Below are 22320 nucleotides of genomic sequence, written 5' to 3' on the forward strand. Positions count from 1 at the left end.
AACTCAATTCAGAGTTATACAAAAATGAGATTAGTTTTACGTAATTTCATTAATAGGCATTTAAACAACGAAAAATTATAAGCAAAGATGAATAGTGGCTAGCAGTGGAATCCAGAATGCGCGTTTCGTCCTATTTGAGACTCGTCAGCTGGATGTACCGGCATCTGAGTTTATGTTCACCTTGGGACTCGAACCCAGTACCGTCCGCTTCAAACACCATCGCGGTATCCACTTAACTACTGAGTCCTGATAGCCACCTGCTTGTGCGATCGTGTGAAGTTATATTCAGTTGGTGTTGTCTCCTTTTATCTTCCCATTGTTATTTAAGACTGAAATTGATCAGTCTCCTGTTGGCATATGTGTATATGAGTCCCAGAGTGAACATCAACTCTGATATGCAAATAAATCCAGCTGACAAGTCCCATATAGGACTTAACGCATTTCCTGGATTCCACTGTTAGCCACTATCCATCTTTGCTTATAAAGCTTATGACTTCAGGTGATAACGTGGCGGATGCATATATGCCAACAAGAAACTGGTCAATTTTTCAACCCTCAACAACAATCGGAAGATACAAGTAAACAACACCAAGTGAAAAATGAAAAATTATATAAATACATTAAACAGTAACAATATACATTAATAATGATATAACTTACTTCAATTAAATCATAAATATCAATTATGTCACTATCATCCTTTTTAACTAAATCGAATACATAATCATAAACGCCTATTTGATAACGGTTCCTATAAAGAAAAAATTATTTAAATACTCAGTGGAATAAACCGTTTACATATTTATTATAAGAAAATGTAATGTAAGTAAGTATACACTTTCATTGATTCCTAATTCAACTTTACAACTATAATTGGTAATAATAATAGTAATAATAATAACAATAATAGAAAATTTTAGATGCTTGTGTCTAATGGGAAGCCTGAAGGGAAGCGGAAAAGAGGAAGGTCAAAGAACACATTACGTTAGGAAATAGAAGCAGATATCAAAAAGAATGAATAACAACTGGAAAGAGCTGGAAAGCATTGCTCAGGACAGAGTTGAATGAAGAGTCCTGGTGGGCGATATATTTCCCTCCACGAGGAGTAACAGGAGTAAGTAATATTTAATGGGCTTAAAGGTTGATAATAATTATTTATAAAAATACCGTACAAATATACCCCTGGTTATTACAGTTTGTTGAGAACTAATTACTTGTATATGGGAAAATGTTTGTATAGATTCACCAGATGATGATGATAAATGAATAACTGTAATTCAAAAAGTAAAAAGAAAAGAAAATAGTGTTATCATAAAGAGACTGCTGTTTGTTTTTCTAGCCTAAACAGATCAGAAATTTAAATCTTCAGTATTATATAGAACCAAACACTTGCTATAAGGACTGTTGAAAAAAAATGCTGTGTTTTGGTGATTAAGGTCACTGTATACATGAGTATTTAAATCTGCAGCACTGAAATCACTGATTATTTTTGACGCATAATAAATACACTGAAAGTTGTACATTATACTGTTTGTATTCTGTGCAATAATCAAGATTTATCAAGAAAAGTATACAAATAATGTAAACTTAACTATTCCTGTTCTGCTCTGAAATATTGATTTTTGGTATTTAGTCTGTGAAAACGCTCCAAAGATTCCTACCAGCCTTCCATCAAAAATACATGAAAAAGTTCTATTTTAAAGAATAATGTCATGTTGATTTGGTGAATAACTATGAACACAATATTGTAACATCAAATACATCAATTTTGTCATCTCGATTAAATATTTTTAGGAAAAATTGGATAGTGAGTATTTTTTTATGTTATAGTTCATCCTATTTAATTGAGAAAAACACTGAGTGACTAGTCTTCCATGATAGACACTGTGGGTTCAAACCACTAAAATTGAATATTTTTGTTAGCCTGAGGTTAGTGGAATTGTGTATTTTTGTACATTTGTTGACAAAACGAAATTCAGTACTATTATTTATCTTTTAACATAAGAAAAATTAAGTCATCAATTTTCATGCTTTACTCATGTAAACTTTTGAAACTAATGGTATTATCCATTATAACCAAGTACATTCTAGTACATAAACTACAGTGATGTAATTAACACAAGTGTGTATTAGGACAGCTACAACCATTATAATATTCATTAGTCATATATATATATATATATATATATATATATAAATTACAAATTTTGGTCTTAGGCGGATAGAAACTACTACTAATTTGTGTCATATGAAAAAATATATAATAGGTCCAACTACCTAACTACAATTGCAAACTTTAAACGTAAAACACTGGCTAGTGAACTACAATATGATATACAAATAAAATAAGTATAAGGAATATATTTAAGAAATTATGGACAACACAATTTATTGAATGATATTTCGTGTCGTTGTTTTACTCAAAACTCTTAACTTCGAACCGAATGATTGTAGTACCACAGTAACCAGATTTCATTACATCAGATAGCCAAGTATTGCATGTTTTTCATTTGTAGTCCTATACAATATATGGCACCGACTTAGTATTCAGGCTTTTATCAACTGACGAGTTTAGCTAATATATGTTTTGTTCTACCGTACTCTATCAAAGTGAACTACGAGCTGCTGTCGTGTGATATTACAAAAATTGTTTGATCATAACTAGTTTAATCTCGATTGATGAATAACACGCATTGCGTGAAAAAATTGAGTTTGAACTATTATGTCTGGGAAACTGTCGATTTCATCTTTATCTGATTTAGTTGTATAAGTTGGTGAGTGATTCAAAGTGAATTTCAGTTGCTAAGATGCCCTTATATCCCACCAGATTCGTTGACTAAGCATTTATTTACGCCTTCAATGCTCGTGTTCTTTCCTCTCATTTGACGAACCTTTAGCATTTCTAGATTTCCTTTTTAAGTAAAACCAAAAACGATGGTAAGTTTAGTCTGATATAGATTGAAATTTTCTAAGTTTATACATTTTTAGAGCCACAATATCATTTGCTCGAAGTTTATTCCATTTTGTAGGTTTTTTGAGGATGTTTACAACCTTATTTTGATTATGATACAACATAATACTGATTGGCGCACATTAGCGCAATGCTAAATTATTGACAGTTAAAATAAGAATCCAGACTTGATACGGGAATTTCCTTAGACAAAGTTAAAATGGACGAATCGGTCGGTTATCAGTTTATACATTCACAATGAATAAATTATTTAAGAGCCGGGGTCCTGTTTCTATTTTTCCATATAACTATACTGATACTTTTACAGCTCTGATACTTTGATGCTATTTCTATAGCTACAAATTATGAAAATATGATTTATACTTTATAGTGAACATGAGACAATTATTGAAGACTAACTGACTGTATTTTATTTTTTCCCGTCGTTCCACACTCAATGTTTTTATATTTTGAGGCTGCAGCATTCAAAGTGTGTAAACTTCTCGTAGTTCTACATAAATTTATGGCACATTTTTCCTTTATCCATGGTTTAATGCGTCCACAGTTTTTGCCCTGAAAAGACCAAAAATCAGTTAGGCAATAAATAAATAGTTCATTAAAATTCTGGACAATTCTTCGGACATAAGAAAAAGTTTTAAAAAAATAGAATAGCTACAAAAACAACCTTTAAATAGTATCTCTGTCATAGATGTTTCGGACAACAAATTTCACCACTTTACTTCAGAATGTTAGTTATGCGAATGTGGCAGAGTAATTATCAAGTAAAATTTGTTAATTTCCATCTTTGCAGATAACTAACTATTTTACCTTATTAGCTACTATAGTGTATATTTTGGTTTATTGCTACCTATAATATGTGTAGCGTTTAAAAACCCTTGAAAGTAGCAAGCATAAGCTATGTGAGGGTCGAACCCTATACAAACACAGACCAGTTCTTTTTATGCAACTGTAAGTATTATTATAGGTTTCTCTGTATCTACTAGACTTTCTGGTTTAAGATGACTGAGTCCGAAACTTATACACAGATTTGACCAAAGCTTATCAAGTAGGGTAGTTAGAACTATTAAATCGTTTAGATCGAACAATGTATAGAGATCCCGCTTTCCACCATTTGGTTAACTAGATTTATGATTCTACTAATAAGTAAAATGCCAAAGATGTGTGATATTTTTGTTACTCAGTATCTATCATGTAAATATTTACATGTTTAGTTCACATTCGCCACAATACATACATTGGAGTTCAAAGACTTCCCATGTCTTTATGAACACGTCTACTATTAAACACTACAGTCACTTTGAACAAACATGACAATTCCTATTTCTTCACATATACTCAATACTGTTAACTATCTTATGGTAATTTAGGTACTGGAAAATAAACCATATATAAGAGAAATCACGTTCAAAATGTTATGAAACCAATCTGCACGTAAATAGTACATACAGAACCAAATAAACGATAATTTTGCAACAGTCAAGTCGCACTTTCTTATTCCGTTAAGCACTAAGGTATTATTAGTCTAGTCAGAAGAACTTTCAATATAATAAGTTATTCTTAAAATGTTGTAGGGTTAACTACACATCCACTTTAACGCCATATGATATGAATTTGGACTAACACTTAGAACTACAGATGTTTGAACAAACACGATAATAAGTCAAGTACAACTGATATAAACCATGTTTAGCAATTATGGCATATCACACGGTAAAACTTGATACAACTTAAAGCTAACCCCAAATGTCAGAAAATTTAAATCGATCTTAAGTAATTCAATACAATAATACTGAATAACTTGAACAGTGAACACCACTGTGTTTTTAAAAATTATTGTAGGTTGTAAAGAAACGAATACTGAACAGAAACACTGGTTTCATCAACCACTTTGCACCACGAATTTACAATTCGTTTTTAGAGATATTATTCGAGATGGCACTTACATAGAAGTAGGTCAGTCTAAAACCACGGAAAATCATTGAAACGGTTATATGTTCGATTCGCGCGCTTTATACTGACTACAAGGTCAATCAAAATATTTATTTATAGAACAACCGTTATATCGTTATGTTTCTAGAAGCAGTGACAGTTAGTGTAAGCCAAGAGATTCTAAGAGCAAAAGCTATTACATTAAAAATCAAATGGTCAGTTGGTCGCAATGTGAAACGTTGTGGGAAAAGTGGCACTTAGAAGAACGAAGACTAGAGGATTGTTGAATAAAATTGCCTATTTGACTATTTCCATACGCAAAATATATAAACAAAAGTGCGAAATTAACGTGTGAATAGAAGTCAAGAGTAATGAAATGGGATTAGGTCAATAGTATGTAGTGACTCACATTTATCACGAGAACACGACTGGTTTAATAAAAACAATTATTATTATAACCAACTGTACCAGTGTTTGTTTTAATATGCTTCTGTTTGACTGCGCTAATGACAGCTATATTGTGCTTCCATTCTTATTCTTACACTTTGATTGTGACTTCGCGCAAATTCGGTTACGTTCTGTAACCAAGCTTCTATCCTGGCACGATCTCGGTATCCTTTCGATACCACGAGATCGCCAGCAAATATATCTCGACTTGGTTCATTAACTGCCTTCTGATATTTGGCTTCTCGGGGATTTTATGGATTTATTTGGTTACGTCCAACCTTCGCCTTCTGATTTACTTGGCGCGTGTTTATTGGTAGCGGTGTACATAGTCAACCGCGACTCGACGCCACGCTACAAGTATACGATGATAATCGGGATTGATAAGTTGAGAGATCGTTCAAGCGAGACGTAGTAGTCTATCGATGATTAAGTAGTTGTCAAGGCACTATGTTATTCATTGGTAGGATACTGACTACTTCGGTCAGGAGAGGATATTAAGTGATATCAGTACTTTGCGACAAGAACCATGACCGCACATGATGTATAGTTTATTTAGCGACTGAATTGAAACATGATTTACTTTAAAAATGAAGGCGATAACTTTCCAAGAAGCATATTTTTTCAAATGCCCAACAGTCAACTATCATTATTCTAAGTAGTGAGAATATTATGCTACTGAAAGTGAGACTATTAACAACTTTCAGTTTATCCTACATTAATTGCTTGTACAGCTATCATTAATCCCTTTGAACTCTATGAATTTTTGCGAATGCCTTTCGGTCTAAGAAACGCTGCCCAAACATTCTAAAGGTTCATAGACGACGTTTGTAAAGGTCTCAACTTCGTAGACGCGTATGTTGACGACTGCCTAATAGCAAGCCCGGACAGAGAACCTCATCTCAAGCATCTGGATCTTGTTTTCGAACGACTACAAAAGCATGGCATTACTGTAAACATTCAGCAATGTAAAGTCAGAACTGACTCATCAGACTTTCTAGGACACTATCGATGCTCAAGGAATTCGACCCCTTAGAACCCAAGTGGCGACCATTCTGGATTACCCAGAACCGACTACGATCAAGCAATTACCCACGTTTAACGGCCTGGTAAGTTTCTATAGACGTTCCATACAGAAATGCGCATTACTTATTATGAAGCCTCTTACCGATCAACTTCGTGGAAACGAGAAATCCATCAATTTGGACGACACTGCACGAAAAGCATTCTCCACAGTTAAGGAACTTATCGCTAACGCAACAATGCTTGCACATCAGGACACTCAAGCACCCATTAGTATCGCAGTAGACGCATCCGACTCAGCAATCGGAGGAGTCTTACAACAATGGGTTAACAACTCCTTACAACCTTTGGCATTTTTCTCTAGAAGGTTGCTAGACACTGAATCGTGGTACAGCACATTCGGTAGGGAACTCCTAGCTATGTATTGTGCTGTACGGCATTTTCAACACTACATCGAAGGCCATGAATTCACTCTTTTTACTGGCCATAAGCCTCTTACTTTCTCCTCCGACAAGTGCACACCACGTCAGTCTCGACAGGTGGACTACATTTCGCAGTTTACTTCAGACATTCGACACATCTCTGTAGCAAACAATGTAGTCGCAGACGCCTTGTCTCGGATAACTTCCTTGAACAGTTCCCAAGGAATTGACCTTCTGAAACTCGCCCAGCTTCAAAATGAAGACACTGATCTTCAGCACGAGTTATCGTAAACAACCCTCAAACTGCGCATCAAACAGATGGGAACAGGTAAGGAAACCTTACTTTGTGACACATCTACAGGTAAAGATCGCACAATCGTGCCGAAACGTTGTCGACGTGACGTCATCAATACTTTGCACAAACTTTCTCAACCAGGCGTTCATGCAACCATCAAGCTTATAACAGAACGGTTTTGCTGGTCTGGAATGAATAAAGATGTGAGGGAGTGGGCACGCTCCTGTGTAAGCTGCCAAAAATCTAAGGTTATCAGACACAATAAATGTCCCTTAATCTCATTGAAAACTCCCGATGCTCGTTTCGACCATGCTCATCTGGATTTGGTAGGACCTTTACCAGATTCAAATGGATACTCTTATCTCTTAACCTGCGTAGACCCTTTCACTCGAAGGCCAGAAGCAGTACCTATCAAGGACATCACTGCTGAAACAGTGGCCCGCACCTTCGTCGAACGATGGGTAGCCCTTCAACCATCACTACAGACCGCGGACGTCACTTTGAATCTGAACTTTTCCGTCGTCTGGCCACACTCGCTCCCGAACGACTGCTTACCACCCACAAGCAAACGGGTTGGTAGAACGCTCTCACAGACAACTAAAAGCTTCACTATCAGCTGCAAACGTTTCACAGTGGACCGATGCTCTTCCACTCGTCTTACTAGGTATTCGCAATGCAGTGAAAGCTGATATTGGATACACTGCGGCTCAACTGGTTTATGCAACGAAACTTCGACTTCTAGGAGAATTCGTGGATCCTTCATCTTCAATGAACATGGACCTAACCTCCTACACGAACAGGCTTACAAACGCAATACGTTCAGTTAAACCTGTTTCCACTCGACCGCAATCAACTGATGTTTTCGTTCAACCTGACTTACGATATAGTACACACATCTTCGTACGTCGAGACTCGCATCGACGACCTTTCGAATCGGCATACGAAGGACCCTTCAAAGTTGTTCAACGCGAACCCAAGCACTATATAATCGATAAGAACGGAACCAATGATAGCATCAGCATCGATCGCCTCAACGCAGCGTATTTAGAAGGAAATCCTATCCACATAGATTTCCTTTCGGTACAATCGAACGATACGGCTCCGACACTCATAATACATCATCCGACAGCCAACACACACGATAATACTCCGAGTGCATCTGAAAATAAACTTAAGATAACGCGTTCTGGAAGAAGAGTAAGATTTCCAGAACATTTGACTGATTAATGCACTTAAGATACTAGTTGACATTTTGTTTCATCTCGATTTTCCATGATATAATATAATATAAAAAAATCAATTTTTAATATGCTTGTATTTATATATATTTATTATTTTGCTAATATATATATTAAAAACTTTTTTTAAAAACAAAAAAGCATTTTGTAGAAATCGCTTTTACGTTATTTACACTTTTTCGCCCATTTTGTGTCTTAAGGCGCGTACGAGTTTATTTCGACATGCCCTTACGTATTCTTTTTTCTTTTCCAGGACAGCTGGAAAAGACGATAAAAAAACGATGAGGTTTACGAGGAACCGAAAATTTTCATTGTACTTTTTTTCACTATATTGTACTTCATGGTCCCTTATAGTAAGGAAAGACGACCAGACGCTGCTAAACCTAGCAAGCTACCACAAGAGTGTTTACCAACGATAAAACTCGTTGGGTTTAAACTTCTGCCTGACCATGTCTTAGGGTCATCACTACCCCACTAGGGGGAAGTGATCTGTAGCGGCAAATATATCCCCAAAATAAATAGCTCTGTAAGTTTTCGACATTGGATGCTGACCACATGTTTTAATGGACGCACCTAGCTGAAGGCGCTCGGTCATGCATCCGCACCAGATCACGAGTGGGAACGCCGTGCTCAACATCTACTGCAATCGCTAGCCAGATTGGATCGGACGATTCTCGATATATTGATAATCATCAAATATATCTTCCAACCTCATCGATTCTGTCTTTTGATTTTACTCGGTGGGTACGATTCATATTACATGTTACTGGTTAAAGCGCTGTCAAACACTGAATACTTATGGCATCTTCACAACCAACGAAATGGTAATTAGTTGGAATCTTTGAGCAAACGTACACTTATACCCATATCGGACTCCAGGTCTGCCAGTTTAACCATCTGACATGATCTAGAGGTTATGTATAATGAAACGGTAAAGATAGGGTAAAGATCCTTTTACTCATGAAGCATAAGGGAACCAAACAGGAATCTCTAACCAACTTTGTTCTAAGCTCTTCTTCTACTTTTACTTAAGCACTATACATCCTTCAGATGTCGGTCTTCGATTCTCGTCCTCCAATGTTCCTTGATCGTCATTTTTTCCTTCTGCCTTAGAGATTTCAAGTAAGGGCTCAATTTCTAGTTTGGTTCGACTTCCACAGTGTGTCTTTCCCCAATTTCTTTTTAACGTAAGCATAATCACCCCTTCTATAGCTTGAGTTTGATTTAAGATTGATAAATTTACGGTTATTTTCTTAAACCTTATGTTTTCCAAGTAATTAACCTTGCAATTTGTACACGCGATATGTTTCTGTATCGCCTTGAAAATGTGGGTTCGGCCTGTCATCTAGCCATTACCGATTATTCTCTAGGATACATGCACTAATTCTTTTGGACCATAAGGGTTGTCTGTAAGATCGTTATGGAATTTTTGTGTATGTAAAGCCTCCTACATACACATTGTTGTGAATCACTATTCTTGATTTATTCAGGCGTACAATTTGTTGATATTTTGATTCCAACTGAGATGGAACTATTTGTACCTAAATTGTCTTTTTTTCATTTCCACTAAATTTCCATGTTTTTTCCTGAACTACGTCTATGTTGTTATAGTCGGTATTTAATTATAGTGGATGCCGTACTGAATCACTCTCGTTTTTCATTGTGTTGCTTGAACTGACTGGGTTGGTGAAATTGTGATTTTGAATTAAAACATTTCTATAATTGAAAAAATTCTGTGCTATAACAAAATTAAATATCATCTTCTGAACAATCTGTATGTGATCTATCCAGAGAAGATAGAGTAGCATTCCTCTATCGACAGGAACATTAATTTGCTACACTTGATAATTCTCAGATTCCCTTCCAATTTACCTACTCGATGTAATTTAGATTTGGTCACTGATTGAACAAGTATTTGCTGAACAACTGAATTGTACTGTTTGTTAATGAAATAACGTATGTTTGAGTTAATAACAAAGTTAGGGATAATCATTTACCCTATCATTTTGTTTTGGCTCCGACTGGGACTGTATCTAAACTAACTTCAGCAGTCATTCTTATCTTCAAACTACAATATCGTCTTGGTCAGAGATCGCTTACTCCTGAATAAAGCATTGCAGCACAATGAACCGGAAGCTTAGAATTGATACACTTGTGATATCGGTCCATAACCGCTCGATTTTGAAGCTGAATATAAGGCAACTGGGAAAATGCACATCCAACATTCAACAGGTAAAGAAAGCCAGAAATGGTGAACGCGAAAACTGATCGGTATCGCGTAGCTCAGTGGTCATTATGTGTAACTCATACTTTTCACAATAAGTATGTTACTTTATCCCAAGCCGAAATGAGTTCTCCAGAAGTACTTGTAAAGACAGTTTAATGTCACTGAACCATAGACTAATCATCTGACAGTCAGATCACTGAATATCGGACAGATTGTAGATCCTTATCATGGGCAGCCAGTGAGCATCAGGTAATTGCACACCATGGACTGCCCCATGCGGTAGTGGTTACGCTCGGTTTCCTGTACCACTATTACCAACATATTTTTATACCAACGTCGTTTGTGTTTTATGGTTACCGAACTAGCCAAAGTACCTGGACACGACGTAGAGGTAGTCCGTGTTAGGCACCAAACGTGAGGTGTGACTTCGATATTAGCTGGTTGGTTACACCACTCCCGTCCAACTCGAGTAGGCCTCAATCAGTCGTTAAAGAATATCTTTCGTGCCTTAAGGTAACCCTCGTGCTATTGATAGAAGAAACCAGAGAAGTAGTGAATAGGTCTTTATTTCGATCTTCGCGCAGTCACAGTGGAGCGTGGGATTATCTGTTCAGACAAACAAAGGCTCTCAACATTCAATATAAGATAATAGGGAATATAACGCTTATACAAAACAAGGAAGTGAATGAATACTTGAACAATACTGTTTTGGCATATGCTTGGTTGTTTGGGGTCAACTCTTAACCAACCAACCTAAGCTGTTACATTAGCTTCCCCCTGGAATCGACTTCCGTAGGAACGTCGGTTCGATTAACCTATCTATCGAAAACACCTTAGTTCTATTTCTCATCCCAAGGGAAAATTATCAACTCGCTCACTATTTGACTTACAATCAGTGACGACTAACGCTGTCAACGATAGTCCATGGATGTCTCCTCATTTACTAGCTTGTCATCTTATTTTGTAGCATGTGATCTATTCTACAACTATCGCTGACGGTTTGCTGCGTGATTTCAAGAGAAAGAGTGTGAGAATGTGGAATAAGAATATCTGAGGAAGTGCCGCGAGCGGGCTACCCAACACCATGTTGGTGAGGTACGATTTTTCCGTGCTCAGACCGGCTATCAGGTGTTTACTCACCTGCCTCTTGAGTCGCCCTCAAGTAAAAAGTAAAGAAGAATCTACTTCAAAGGTAATGGTGAAAATCAAGCAAACCTGAAGAACTGCTCCACTGCCTGCATAAAATAATAAGATACAAAATGGAAATACATAAATGTAATTGATAATTGTTCGGTTCCATGTAAGTGCTTGGTCTCCAGAACGGATTGGTATTCTGGAAGAGAATAGACATAGTGTAGATATCTTGTGCACGAAAAACTATGAAAACAAAAAAAATACTCTTTTGTAATGCATATATGTAAAAGGGTGAACTTGCTAGAAGTTGGACTCTTTAACAAAATCGATCAAATGTATGGCCTTGGGCCTATGACGACCGCCTTTTATAACCAGGTACGTAACCAAGGGTGCATAATTGTACTCCACAAAACGGAAAAGAATATACGGTTAAGGAGGAAAAAAATTGTGTAGATTATGAGGATTAAGTACAGTTGTGCCAAATACTCTTTTCTGGTTTGATCTAGGTATTTATGATATATTGAAGCAATATTTCGTCAATTCATCCAAGTAACGAATTTGTCTGCACCTTAGAAGTGTGTAAGTCCTATTACTCATTAGTATTATATATGATTAATCGGTAAAAGGAAAGATTGCAGTCATTTCCCCGTGGTTTGATGTGGTCTAATGGCTGGGGACACGGTCTAGCATTCAGGAGGGCAGAGTTTCGAGTGCGTGTGGGGCTAGTGTTTTCGTTCACCAAAACCTCCTTCAATACGATGTTTGTTGGCCATATGTTGCTCAGATATGAGAGAAAGATAACAGGAGGACGGATTGATATGTCAAAGTTCCATATTGGAACAGTACAAGTTCTTTGTTTGTATTAATAATAATACTATAGAAAAAAAACTACAAGTGTAGTAGATTTCCATTTTACGTTATAATTATGCCAACGAGAAAAAAAGGTATATATATAAGTTATTGACATAACATGTCTTTTTTTATAACGCTAGTGTTAAGTTCCAGGATTTTGTATGGACCACTAATAATAATTGGTTTAACGTTAGCATAGCTGTGATATTCATATCAGTTCAATGTTGTGATTATTTAACAGTTCCTTTATAAGTTGTGTTAAAAATTAGGTATGTGGAATCAATGCGGCTAACATAGTAACCTTACAGTAACGCACTGTACTATATCTTCACGGTTATTGATTCTTAAATGTCAGAAATTTAAAAAAATTTGAATATTGCCAATAAAGATGGGTTATATGATCACACTAAAACGCATGCTGCAGGAAAACTGGTTAAGTCATTACGTAAGTTTCCTAAACATGAAAAAAAATGATGAGAACTTTAATAAGTACTTGACCATGGTTTAATCCAAAATGTTTTGTCTAGAAAACCACTTATTAATAGTAGTATTAAGCGTATCAGGCTACTAAACACATCTTCGACCGAAAACTTTTAGAATTAGTTCATATGGTATATATGTATAGCCAGTCTATGTGAAAATGTATATATATATATATATATATATATATATATATATATATATATATATATATATATATATATATATATATATAGAAGTACAGCCAACATAGTTAATTAACCAGAAAAAGAAATTATAAAACTCGCCTGGGTTGCTTTTTGAATTCGTTGTATTTGCCAGTGATAGTTGTATGAGTTTAATTAAAATCCGCAGCCATCGTTTCGAAATACCTAGCTTATGTGTCCAGTATTTAAAAAAATATTTAACATAACACTTATATATCAAAGGCAAAAGGTCTGGGGAGTTGTAGGTGAGGCGGAATGAGGAAAAAAATTATTTTTAAGTAGATGCAGGGTCTGATTAACTACGTGGTCAGATTTTATCCTGCAGCCGAAACTGTCAACATCCTTGACTGACTAATTGGATGTGCCCAGCGCACCGTTTTAGTCATTTGTAAAGATTTATTATCTTTACATTTCGATTCCGTGATGGATTTGTCAGTTAAACGATCTAACAACACATATGGTGGTTCATGATCTAGATAAGCCGGCTTTAGCCTATCAATACTTACTGTGTCGATGTTTCCATGTTTTTCTATCACGAAATATTTAGATTTTCTTGAGACGACTTTGAAAGGACCTTCAAATGGAGGACTGAGTGGTGCTTTTACTTTGTCACATTTTATCCAGACGTGTGTGCAATTGCCTAGGTCTTTAGGTACATATACGGCGCGCGATTGTTCGCGAGTATTAATTGGCTTAAGTTTGGACATATGGTTCCGTAGTTGATCTACGTAATTTTCTAAATTATGTTTTTGACTGTTAGTATTAGGGTTAATAAATTCACCTGGTAGTCTCAGAGTTGTTCCGAAAACCAGTTCCGCAGCTGAACACTGTGCGTCAGTTTTGACAGATGTTCGTATTCCCAACATAACTAACGGTAGGAATTCTGTCCACTGATTGGGGTTTGAGTGAGATATAAGGGCTGTTTTTAGCTGACGGTGAAAACGTTCTACCATCCCATTAGCCTGAGGATGATATGCAGTGCAGTGTATCCTATTGGAGCCTAGAAGTTTAGCCAAGTTATTAAATAGTTCGGATTCGAATTGCGCTCCTCTATCCGTCGTTATTGTTATGGGTGTACCAAAAATGGTTACCCAGTTCTGCATGAAGACTTTGGCTACTGTTTCCGCTGTGATGTCCGCTATCGGGATGGCTATAGGGAATCTGGTAAATCGATCTATGCATGTAAAAAGATAATTAAAACCGTTTGAACGTGGTAAAGGACCTACCAAGTCGATATGCACATGGGCAAAACGTGCATCTGGTTGCGAGAAAACACCTATGGGTGAATTTGTGTGACGATTAATCTTTGATTGTTGACGTGCTGAACACTCTCTAACCCATTTGTGTACATCCTTCTGTAAATTCGGCCATATATATCTGGCATTGATTAGTTTTGTTGAAGCTTTCGCGCCAGGATGAGACAAAGAATGAAAGTTATTATATATCAACTTTCGCATATTTTTGGGAACGAAAGGTCGCGGCATTGTCTTGGTCGTGTCACAATAAATTAGAATACCATCGATAGGTGATGGGAATTGTTTTAAATTAAGACTTGAATTGTTTGTTTTAAGTAGGTTTTGTAATTCTAGGTCCTGCTCTTGTTCGTGTCTTAACGTCTCGAAGTTTACTGTGGACTGCTGTAGCACGTTCATTTCTAGCCTAGATAAAGCATCTGCCGCCTGATTGTCCTGACCTTTGACATGTCGGATATCGCTTGTGAACTGTGATATATAGTCAAGGTGTCGGACTTCTCGAGGTGAGTATTTATCGGCTCTCGCTTTTAATGCATTCGTCAGTGGTTTGTGATCCGTAAAGACTATAAATTCCCTACCTTCTAACATGTGTCGGAAGTGTTTAATGGTCAGGTAGATTGCAAGAAGTTCTCGCCCGAAGGTAGAATACCTTGTTTCGGCTGGAGCGAGTCTTTTTGAGAAGAAAGCAATTGGTTTCCAGGCGTTTTTAACCAGTTGGTTAAGGGTACCGCCTACTGCTTTATCTGAAGCATCCACCATCAAAGCAAGTGGGGAAAGAGAATTCGGATATATCAACGTAGTTGCTTGAGCCAGTTTATCTTTAAGCTGTTTAATAGCTTCGATGGCGTCAGAAGACAGTTTGAATTCTTTTGGTTTTCCTTTAAGTGAATCTGTCAAAGGTTGCATTAATTGTGCACAACCTGGTATGAATCTGCGATAAAAGTTAATTAGACCTAGAAAACTTCTCAGTTGTGTTAGAGAACTAGGTACGGGGTATTGTTTGATGGCATCCACTTCTTTTTTATAGGTTTAATCCCTTCTGGGCTTATTGTGTGACCGAGAAATTCTAAAGCTTGAACACCGAAAACACACTTACTTTGATGTATGTTTATTCCATGTTCATCCAGTCTTTTCAACACTGCTTGTACATGCTGTTCGTGTGATTGCAAATCGGGGCTGGCAATTAACAAGTCGTCTATATACCCCTGCGCAAATGGCATATCTCGAAGTAGGTTATCTATGAATCTTTGAAATGTCTGTGCCGCATTTCTCAGGCCGAATGGCATGCGTACAAACTCGAATAAGCCAAAGGGTGTAGTAATAGCTGTCTTGGGAATATCTTCATCAGCCACCGGGATATTGCGATATGCCCTGACTAAGTCAATTTTAGTGAATATGTTCATACCCTGTAAACCGTTTGTGAAATCTTGGATATGAGGTATTGGGTACCTATCTGGTACGGTTTGACGGTTTAGGGCTCTGTAATCCCCGCACGGTCGCCAGTCACCTTCATTCTTCTTTGGGACCATATGCAAAGGGGATGCCCATTGACTATCAGAGGGACGGATAATACCCAATTGTAGCATATAATCAAACTCGGCCCTAGCGATTTTGAGTTTATCTGGTGCTAGTCTCCTGGGTTTTGCAAACACCGGTGCACCTTCGGTTTTGATAGTGTGACTCACTTTTAGTTTGTCTTTAGAAGGCTGTGGGTTTGGTTTAGTTAAGTTTGGAAATTCCGCGAGTATATCTTGGAATTTCGCTGTTGTTACTGGAGGAGTTTGAATCAAGTTAAGAGAGCTGATGTGACTTTCTTCGCCTTTTGTGTAATACGAAGTTTCTTTTAGTGTTAATCGCCGTTTCTTGGTGTCAACTAGAAATTCGTATCTCTCTAGAAAGTCCATCCCCAGTATTGCCAGATCTAAGTCGGCTACCGTGAAAACCCAAGGGAATTGCCCCCTGAACCCCAAATCTAGGGTTAAAGTTTTCTGCCCAAATGTCGCAATTTTATTTGCAGCTTGAAGTGTAATTGATGATGTTTCTCGACTAATCTCAGTTTTATTTTGAGGGATGATGCTAAGAGCAGCGCCAGTGTCCACCAAGAAATTCAAGCCCGAGTTTCTGTCTCTAACATAAAACAAGCAACTGTTTAGGCGCCCCTCCTCAGTCGTCGCGACCTGGGGAGGGGTTACTCGTTTCCCGCTGTCTTAGAATTATGCTTAGGCCAGGCGCATGGTTGAATGCACTTGGTTGAGTTGACACCAAACTTCCAGTGGTACCAACAAAACTGCCCAGATTGTCTGGACATTTGTGACCTGTTTTGTGACTTGGCTCGTGGTCGTTGTGGTGACCTGCTCCTGTTTCTATGACCCATTTGCATTCCGGTGACAGCCTCAGTGAGACTCTTAACACTCGCAATGAGTCCTTCTATTACGGGGTCTTTTGCTGATTCTACTTTTTGTGTGTGATTTATTGTGCCTGATCCAGTTGGAGGACCTCTTTCCATTATTCTGTCGGCTATACGCGCTAAATGAGATAATGGGGTTTCAGGATCTTGTGCATCCAAACAGTGTTGGACGTAGCATGGGAGAGCTTGTATCCATCCTTGTTTTAGGACTGCTTCACCCACTGTGTTATCACCCACTAAGACTTGGAGGTGACGTAAAAACTGTGACGGCGACCGATCACCTAGTGTTTCACCTTGAAAAAGTCTTTGGATTCTTTGACTATCTGATAATGATAAACGGTTCATTATCTCTCGTCTTAAGATGGTGTATGGTTGTGGTGATGGTGGATCTAAAACCAAGTCACGGACTTCTTTGGCGACTGAAGGAGGAAGGATAGAACACAAGTCTCTATAGCGAATCCCTTCAGATTTGATATTGTGTCTCGTGAAATAATGCTCTAGTTGAGCAAACCACAACTCAGGATCACTACGATCAAATTCTGGAAGTCGGGATTTCGTAGTCATAACAGTGTCTATCTCCACTGGTGACAAATCCTCCAGATTATGGGTTTCTATTGAGTCTGACATGAGGTATGTGACAAATATAGCAATAAAGTTAGCACAAAAAGTGGTTACTATAACACGAATAACTTAAGATAATACGGAATAAACTAGTTATATACTCAAATTAGTTTACGGATAATCAGGTCTACTTTTACGATTAAGTAAAAAAAATGTTAATAACAGAAATGAGGTTAAATTTGTGTTCAAAAAGGGCTCACCAATTTCGTGCCTTAAGGTAACCCTCGTGCTATTGATAGAAGAAACCAGAGAAGTAGTGAATAGGTCTTTATTTCGATCTTCGCGCAGTCACAGTGGAGCGTGGGATTATCTGTTCAGACAAACAAAGGCTCTCAACATTCAATATAAGATAATAGGGAATATAACGCTTATACAAAACAAGGAAGTGAATGAATACTTGAACAATACTGTTTTGGCATATGCTTGGTTGTTTGGGGTCAACTCTTAACCAACCAACCTAAGCTGTTACATATCTACGCTGGTGATCTTAATACTAAACATCATACTGCTGACTGTCACGTGGGACGAGTCAGTACAGAGAATTATATGACTTCCACGTACGATCATGTAGATTAAGTAGTCACATCATGATAAATCTACAATTTTTGGATCAGGTCTATTGTTGTAGTAGCAAAGATAAATGTGCTGATTTTGAACTACACCATAAATCTACACACTTATATTCCGGATTACCAAACATTATTCACAGTCAGTCCACGCACTCTGATATTCAATATTCATCTTCCGTGTGGACAGCGAGCTAAATCCTTGCTCATCTGTGTCGTACACTGAAGTCGTCAATAGGTTCAATATTGCTTTAAAGTTACACTGATTCGAGAAACGATGAGTCTACTGCAGATTCACGGAACCTTCCTGTCCATCACGCGAATAATTACCTCCATTACCATGTCGAAATAAAAACCTTAATGTTAGTTCAATTCGATGTTATTCATATTTTCACTCAGATGATTGATGAGGCTTCTCATGAAATAAACTCACTAATAGATAAACTCATGATCATAACTTGTCAACCTGTCAAAAGTGCTATCATTTTGATAGCCAGTTTATAATAATACGTGATTGCTCAAAGCACAAAGCGTTATCACATAAATGTAATAGTAAGAATAGGTACAAAAACAGAGTACAGCAACTGCCTCATGTTCCTATCCACGATGTGCAACTGATTGATTGTCACCATCCTGACGGGGATTTTTAAACTGTTAGATACTTAGTGAACTGGCTTCTGGACGATTTGTCTAGGTCCGTGAAATTTCCACGGCATCGCAAATAAGTATCAGAAAAATACTGCCTACAGAATTGCTCATGAGTTTCTCGACTTACTACTGTTTGGAACAACTTATTACCAATTTAGTTACGACGAGATCAAACTATCTATAACGTCTGTAACTACCGTCTGAAAGCAGAGCCAATTAACAAAAGTCTATTCTTCTGTACAGCATACGAAGTGTTTTTGAGTGACTCATATTAAATTATATCAAAACGCAAACCGTGTTTAAATTAGGTGGTTTTAACTTTGAGAATAAATTATATCAAAAGTGTAAAATTCCTCAAACGGTACAGCCTGTGTTGTACGGTCAGGAGTTTTTCTAACACAATCTAATGTGCTAAACAACAAAAGGAAGAGTTAATAAACAAGACATCGATACCTGTGAATGGATAAAAATATCCTTAACAAGATAGGATCAGGTATCTATCTACATGGATCTCAGAAAAGGTGAGATCATAATTTATGGACGACCTTTGAGCAATGTTAAAATGACTTTGAGAGTGTCTATCTACTTACTAGGGCTAAATGAGGGTTATGATTTGCAGTTGATGGCTAGGGTTGGGAATTAGATTTACGGTTTTTCATCACGAAATAAGATCAGCTATAATAACAAGACTCTATTTAGCCAAATGGGTGAGGGAATTTCGCCCCAAAATCTAAAACCTATTATCGTAAATCTAACTGGTTCGTCCATAAATTATAGTCCCGCCCTACGACTTCATTGTCAATAGTCTAGCGATATGCAACAACGAGAGTGAGTAACAAAAGGTAGGTCTTTAACCAAGATCGTATAATGAAAGCTTAAATGAGGAAGAATGAAGAACATAAACTGGCTAACAAGAGACCTGTATAGAGATTAAAATACAAGACAGAGAGAAAGAATAAATAAATGACATTAATGTCCAATAGAAAGCTCTGGAAAGGTTTTCAGCGTTTTCTTCCCGTCACAACGTAGTAGCTAGGTAAGATTCAAAAATCCAATATATCAGCGATTAAATATGGGACAACCTTTTAGATCGTATTACAACTTATTGATGATATGACTGTTTAATTAGTTCGGAGTCGCAAAGGAAGATTAAAAAAGATGTAGGTGTCTAGTTGTGGCTTCTGAATATAAGCAGTTTAGAAACTATTCGATATCCGTGCCTAGAAGTTTATTTAAAATGAACAATACTAACTACAAGAGTTTTGCCATACATCTTAAACATTCCTCGATACAACCTATTGGACGACTTTTATCCTGTAGGCTCTCAGTATATTAATCTCGTGATCATCATCTTGTTGTCCATAACACCCATCTCCTTCCTCTTTAAATATCTTCTGGGCAAAACACTTGATGGACGTTAAAAGTGTTATGGATATACAGGGCTTGTCAGCGCCGTTATCCAAAGTGCTGTTTTAGCCAAGGATCTCAAGATCAGTCCAGCTAGAAGTCAGGTATAAAGAGGTTCGAAGTAGCATGAACTTGTAGCAAGAGATCGACACTATGGTGTAACCAAGCGTGGTCAGATGTGGATACTTATGCAGGTACCTTCGACTAATGGTGTATCCAACAAAAACCGTGAGGTCAACGCCAATGTTGGAGACCTGCAAAATTATTCATATTCGGGATTTATTTACTGCCCCAAGCTTGACATAAGCATCGTTTAACTCTACCGTGTCAAGAATATTTCAAAATTAATAAAACCAGCGGGTTCGATTTCAAGTGTCGTGTCCCCATAGAAATTTCTTTTCGCATTACTACATGCTAAAAAATATGAACAGTCAACTCACATTTAAGTCACTAAAACAAATGATAAACAAAGACTTTTAGTTTCAAAAAATTAAAAGGTTGAACGACTAAAAAGAACCTAGACAGTAAAGTCTGGATGGAAATTTGCTGATGTGCACCAATATACTTAATTACTTTACAAATGTAAGATAAACCACAACACAATTATAGAAAAAACCTCTCCCTTGTTCGAAAGGAAATTGTTTTAAAACAGTATCGCCTTGAGTTCTCAATGAATATACATCAAGTGGCTTGCCTCTTCTGATTCACTTTAAACTATATAGTTAAGACATAAAACATTCGAAATCCCCTAAAGTAAACCAATCGTTTGAATCCTTCAAGACAATGCTCAGAAATTCAGAGCAAATTATTTAGATAAATTGGACAGAAAACAGATGCAAAAATATGTTACAGGAATTTTTCATGAGTAGAAGTTGTTTTCCATATTTTAGTTGTTATTGACCATTGAAAGTAGCCGCCTTTCAAAGGGGAGTTGTATAACTAGGATAATGTTTCTCGTAGGGAACATAATCTCAGGATGTATTAAGTGTACCTTCGCTACATTCAGTCATAAAAGCGTAGTTCGATAATAAGGTAAGTCATATACTTTTTCGTTTTTTACGTTACTGTTGTACATGATTTGTGGTTGTGCTAACATAATATCTTGTCGATCTTCAACTAGTCACATTTACTGAGCAGTATTCAATAACTTGATTGGTTCTGATGGAAATTATCTGCACTTTTCTGTTTTTCATTATGTTAGCTGCTGGAGTAGCAAGCTCCTTTGTGCTGCTTAAATAAGGCGATGTTGTTAAATCTTAGAGTAAACTTGTTGATTTTGATCATTTTAAAAAATCAAACCCTACTGTGTTTTGCTTTATTTGAACTTTTTCTGGAGACTATCAAGTACCAAAGCAGGCCGTGGTAGATTTTCTTTTATTACTTCCGTGAATAGTCACTTTTGAAGATCCTTTATGCTTGAAAATGGCTTCTAAATGCTAGGCTTCTGTTAACCAGTAAAGGGTGGCATCCATCATGATTGGTCCAACTGTTGGTACCACAAAGCACGCACAAATCTCATACTATCTCACTGTTAGAGTAAGTCTGTGGCTATGTCTTGATATTACTGACTCGGAAGACCGTGGAAATTCAGGGTTTCCGGATATTCTTCGCTTTAGGAATTTCGTACGTCAATACTCAGTCTCAGTCAGTTACAACGTAGGACCACGCACATATGTGCATTGGTTCAAGTTGCCATACCTCATTAACACAACAAGATGAACACCGGATTCATAGGATTAGTTAATTCAGTGGTAGTATATAAAAGAAAGATTACATATCAGTACATAGTACAGGAAGAAATAATTAGTTCTTAGAAAGAAAGATATGAAGCGATTTTAAACTCTTAGTTCGAGGGAAGACAGGAAGTGTATACACCGACGCCATTGTGATTGGTTCTGAACCATATCACCCAGAGTCTCCAACCATTGGTTGCGATAGTCAAGCGGACTCCAACCAAGCAGTCTGCATCTACCAACATTGCTCAGACTAGAAGTTAGTGACTTTGTGGACTGATGCCACGTTTTGTTTTGGCCCCCCTAACGTTCTTCCAACCATCCCCAACACTAGTCAGCATTGTGCTTCGTGGCATTCGGTGTTTAGGCATACGTAACACGTGGCCCAGCCATCTCAGTCGACGAAGATTCACAAGCTCACCAACTGATTTAGTATCATTCCCTAATACCCTGCGTCTAACCTC

The 22320-nt window shown here is 37.2% G+C and overlaps 2 protein-coding genes across 3 annotated transcripts in view; one reads left to right on the forward strand and one right to left on the reverse strand.

The window, feature by feature from the left end:
• Positions 1 to 4984, reverse strand: part of MS3_00000569 (uncharacterized protein) — a 60192-nt gene extending 55208 nt beyond the window's left edge. For both annotated transcript variants that reach the window (XM_035732337.2, XM_051208286.1), the window contains exons 1-3: positions 4915 to 4984; positions 3375 to 3523; positions 661 to 751 (exon numbers count right to left, since the gene is read on the reverse strand). In XM_035732337.2, coding sequence (XP_035587545.2) covers positions 661 to 751; positions 3375 to 3523; positions 4915 to 4950 — 276 coding nt within the window. In that variant the 5' untranslated portion in view covers positions 4951 to 4984. The remainder of the gene's footprint in view (positions 1 to 660; positions 752 to 3374; positions 3524 to 4914) is intronic.
• A 16041-nt stretch (positions 4985 to 21025) lies between these two features.
• EFA-6 (pleckstrin and Sec7 domain containing) overlaps positions 21026 to 22320 on the forward strand; it is a 58938-nt gene continuing 57643 nt past the window's right edge. The window contains exon 1 of the mRNA XM_012938522.3: positions 21026 to 21155. The gene's annotated coding sequence lies outside the window, so the exon portion shown is untranslated. The remainder of the gene's footprint in view (positions 21156 to 22320) is intronic.

Source organism: Schistosoma haematobium, chromosome 6 (genome assembly GCF_000699445.3).
Source record: "Schistosoma haematobium chromosome 6, whole genome shotgun sequence".
NCBI lineage: Eukaryota > Metazoa > Platyhelminthes > Trematoda > Strigeidida > Schistosomatidae > Schistosoma > Schistosoma haematobium.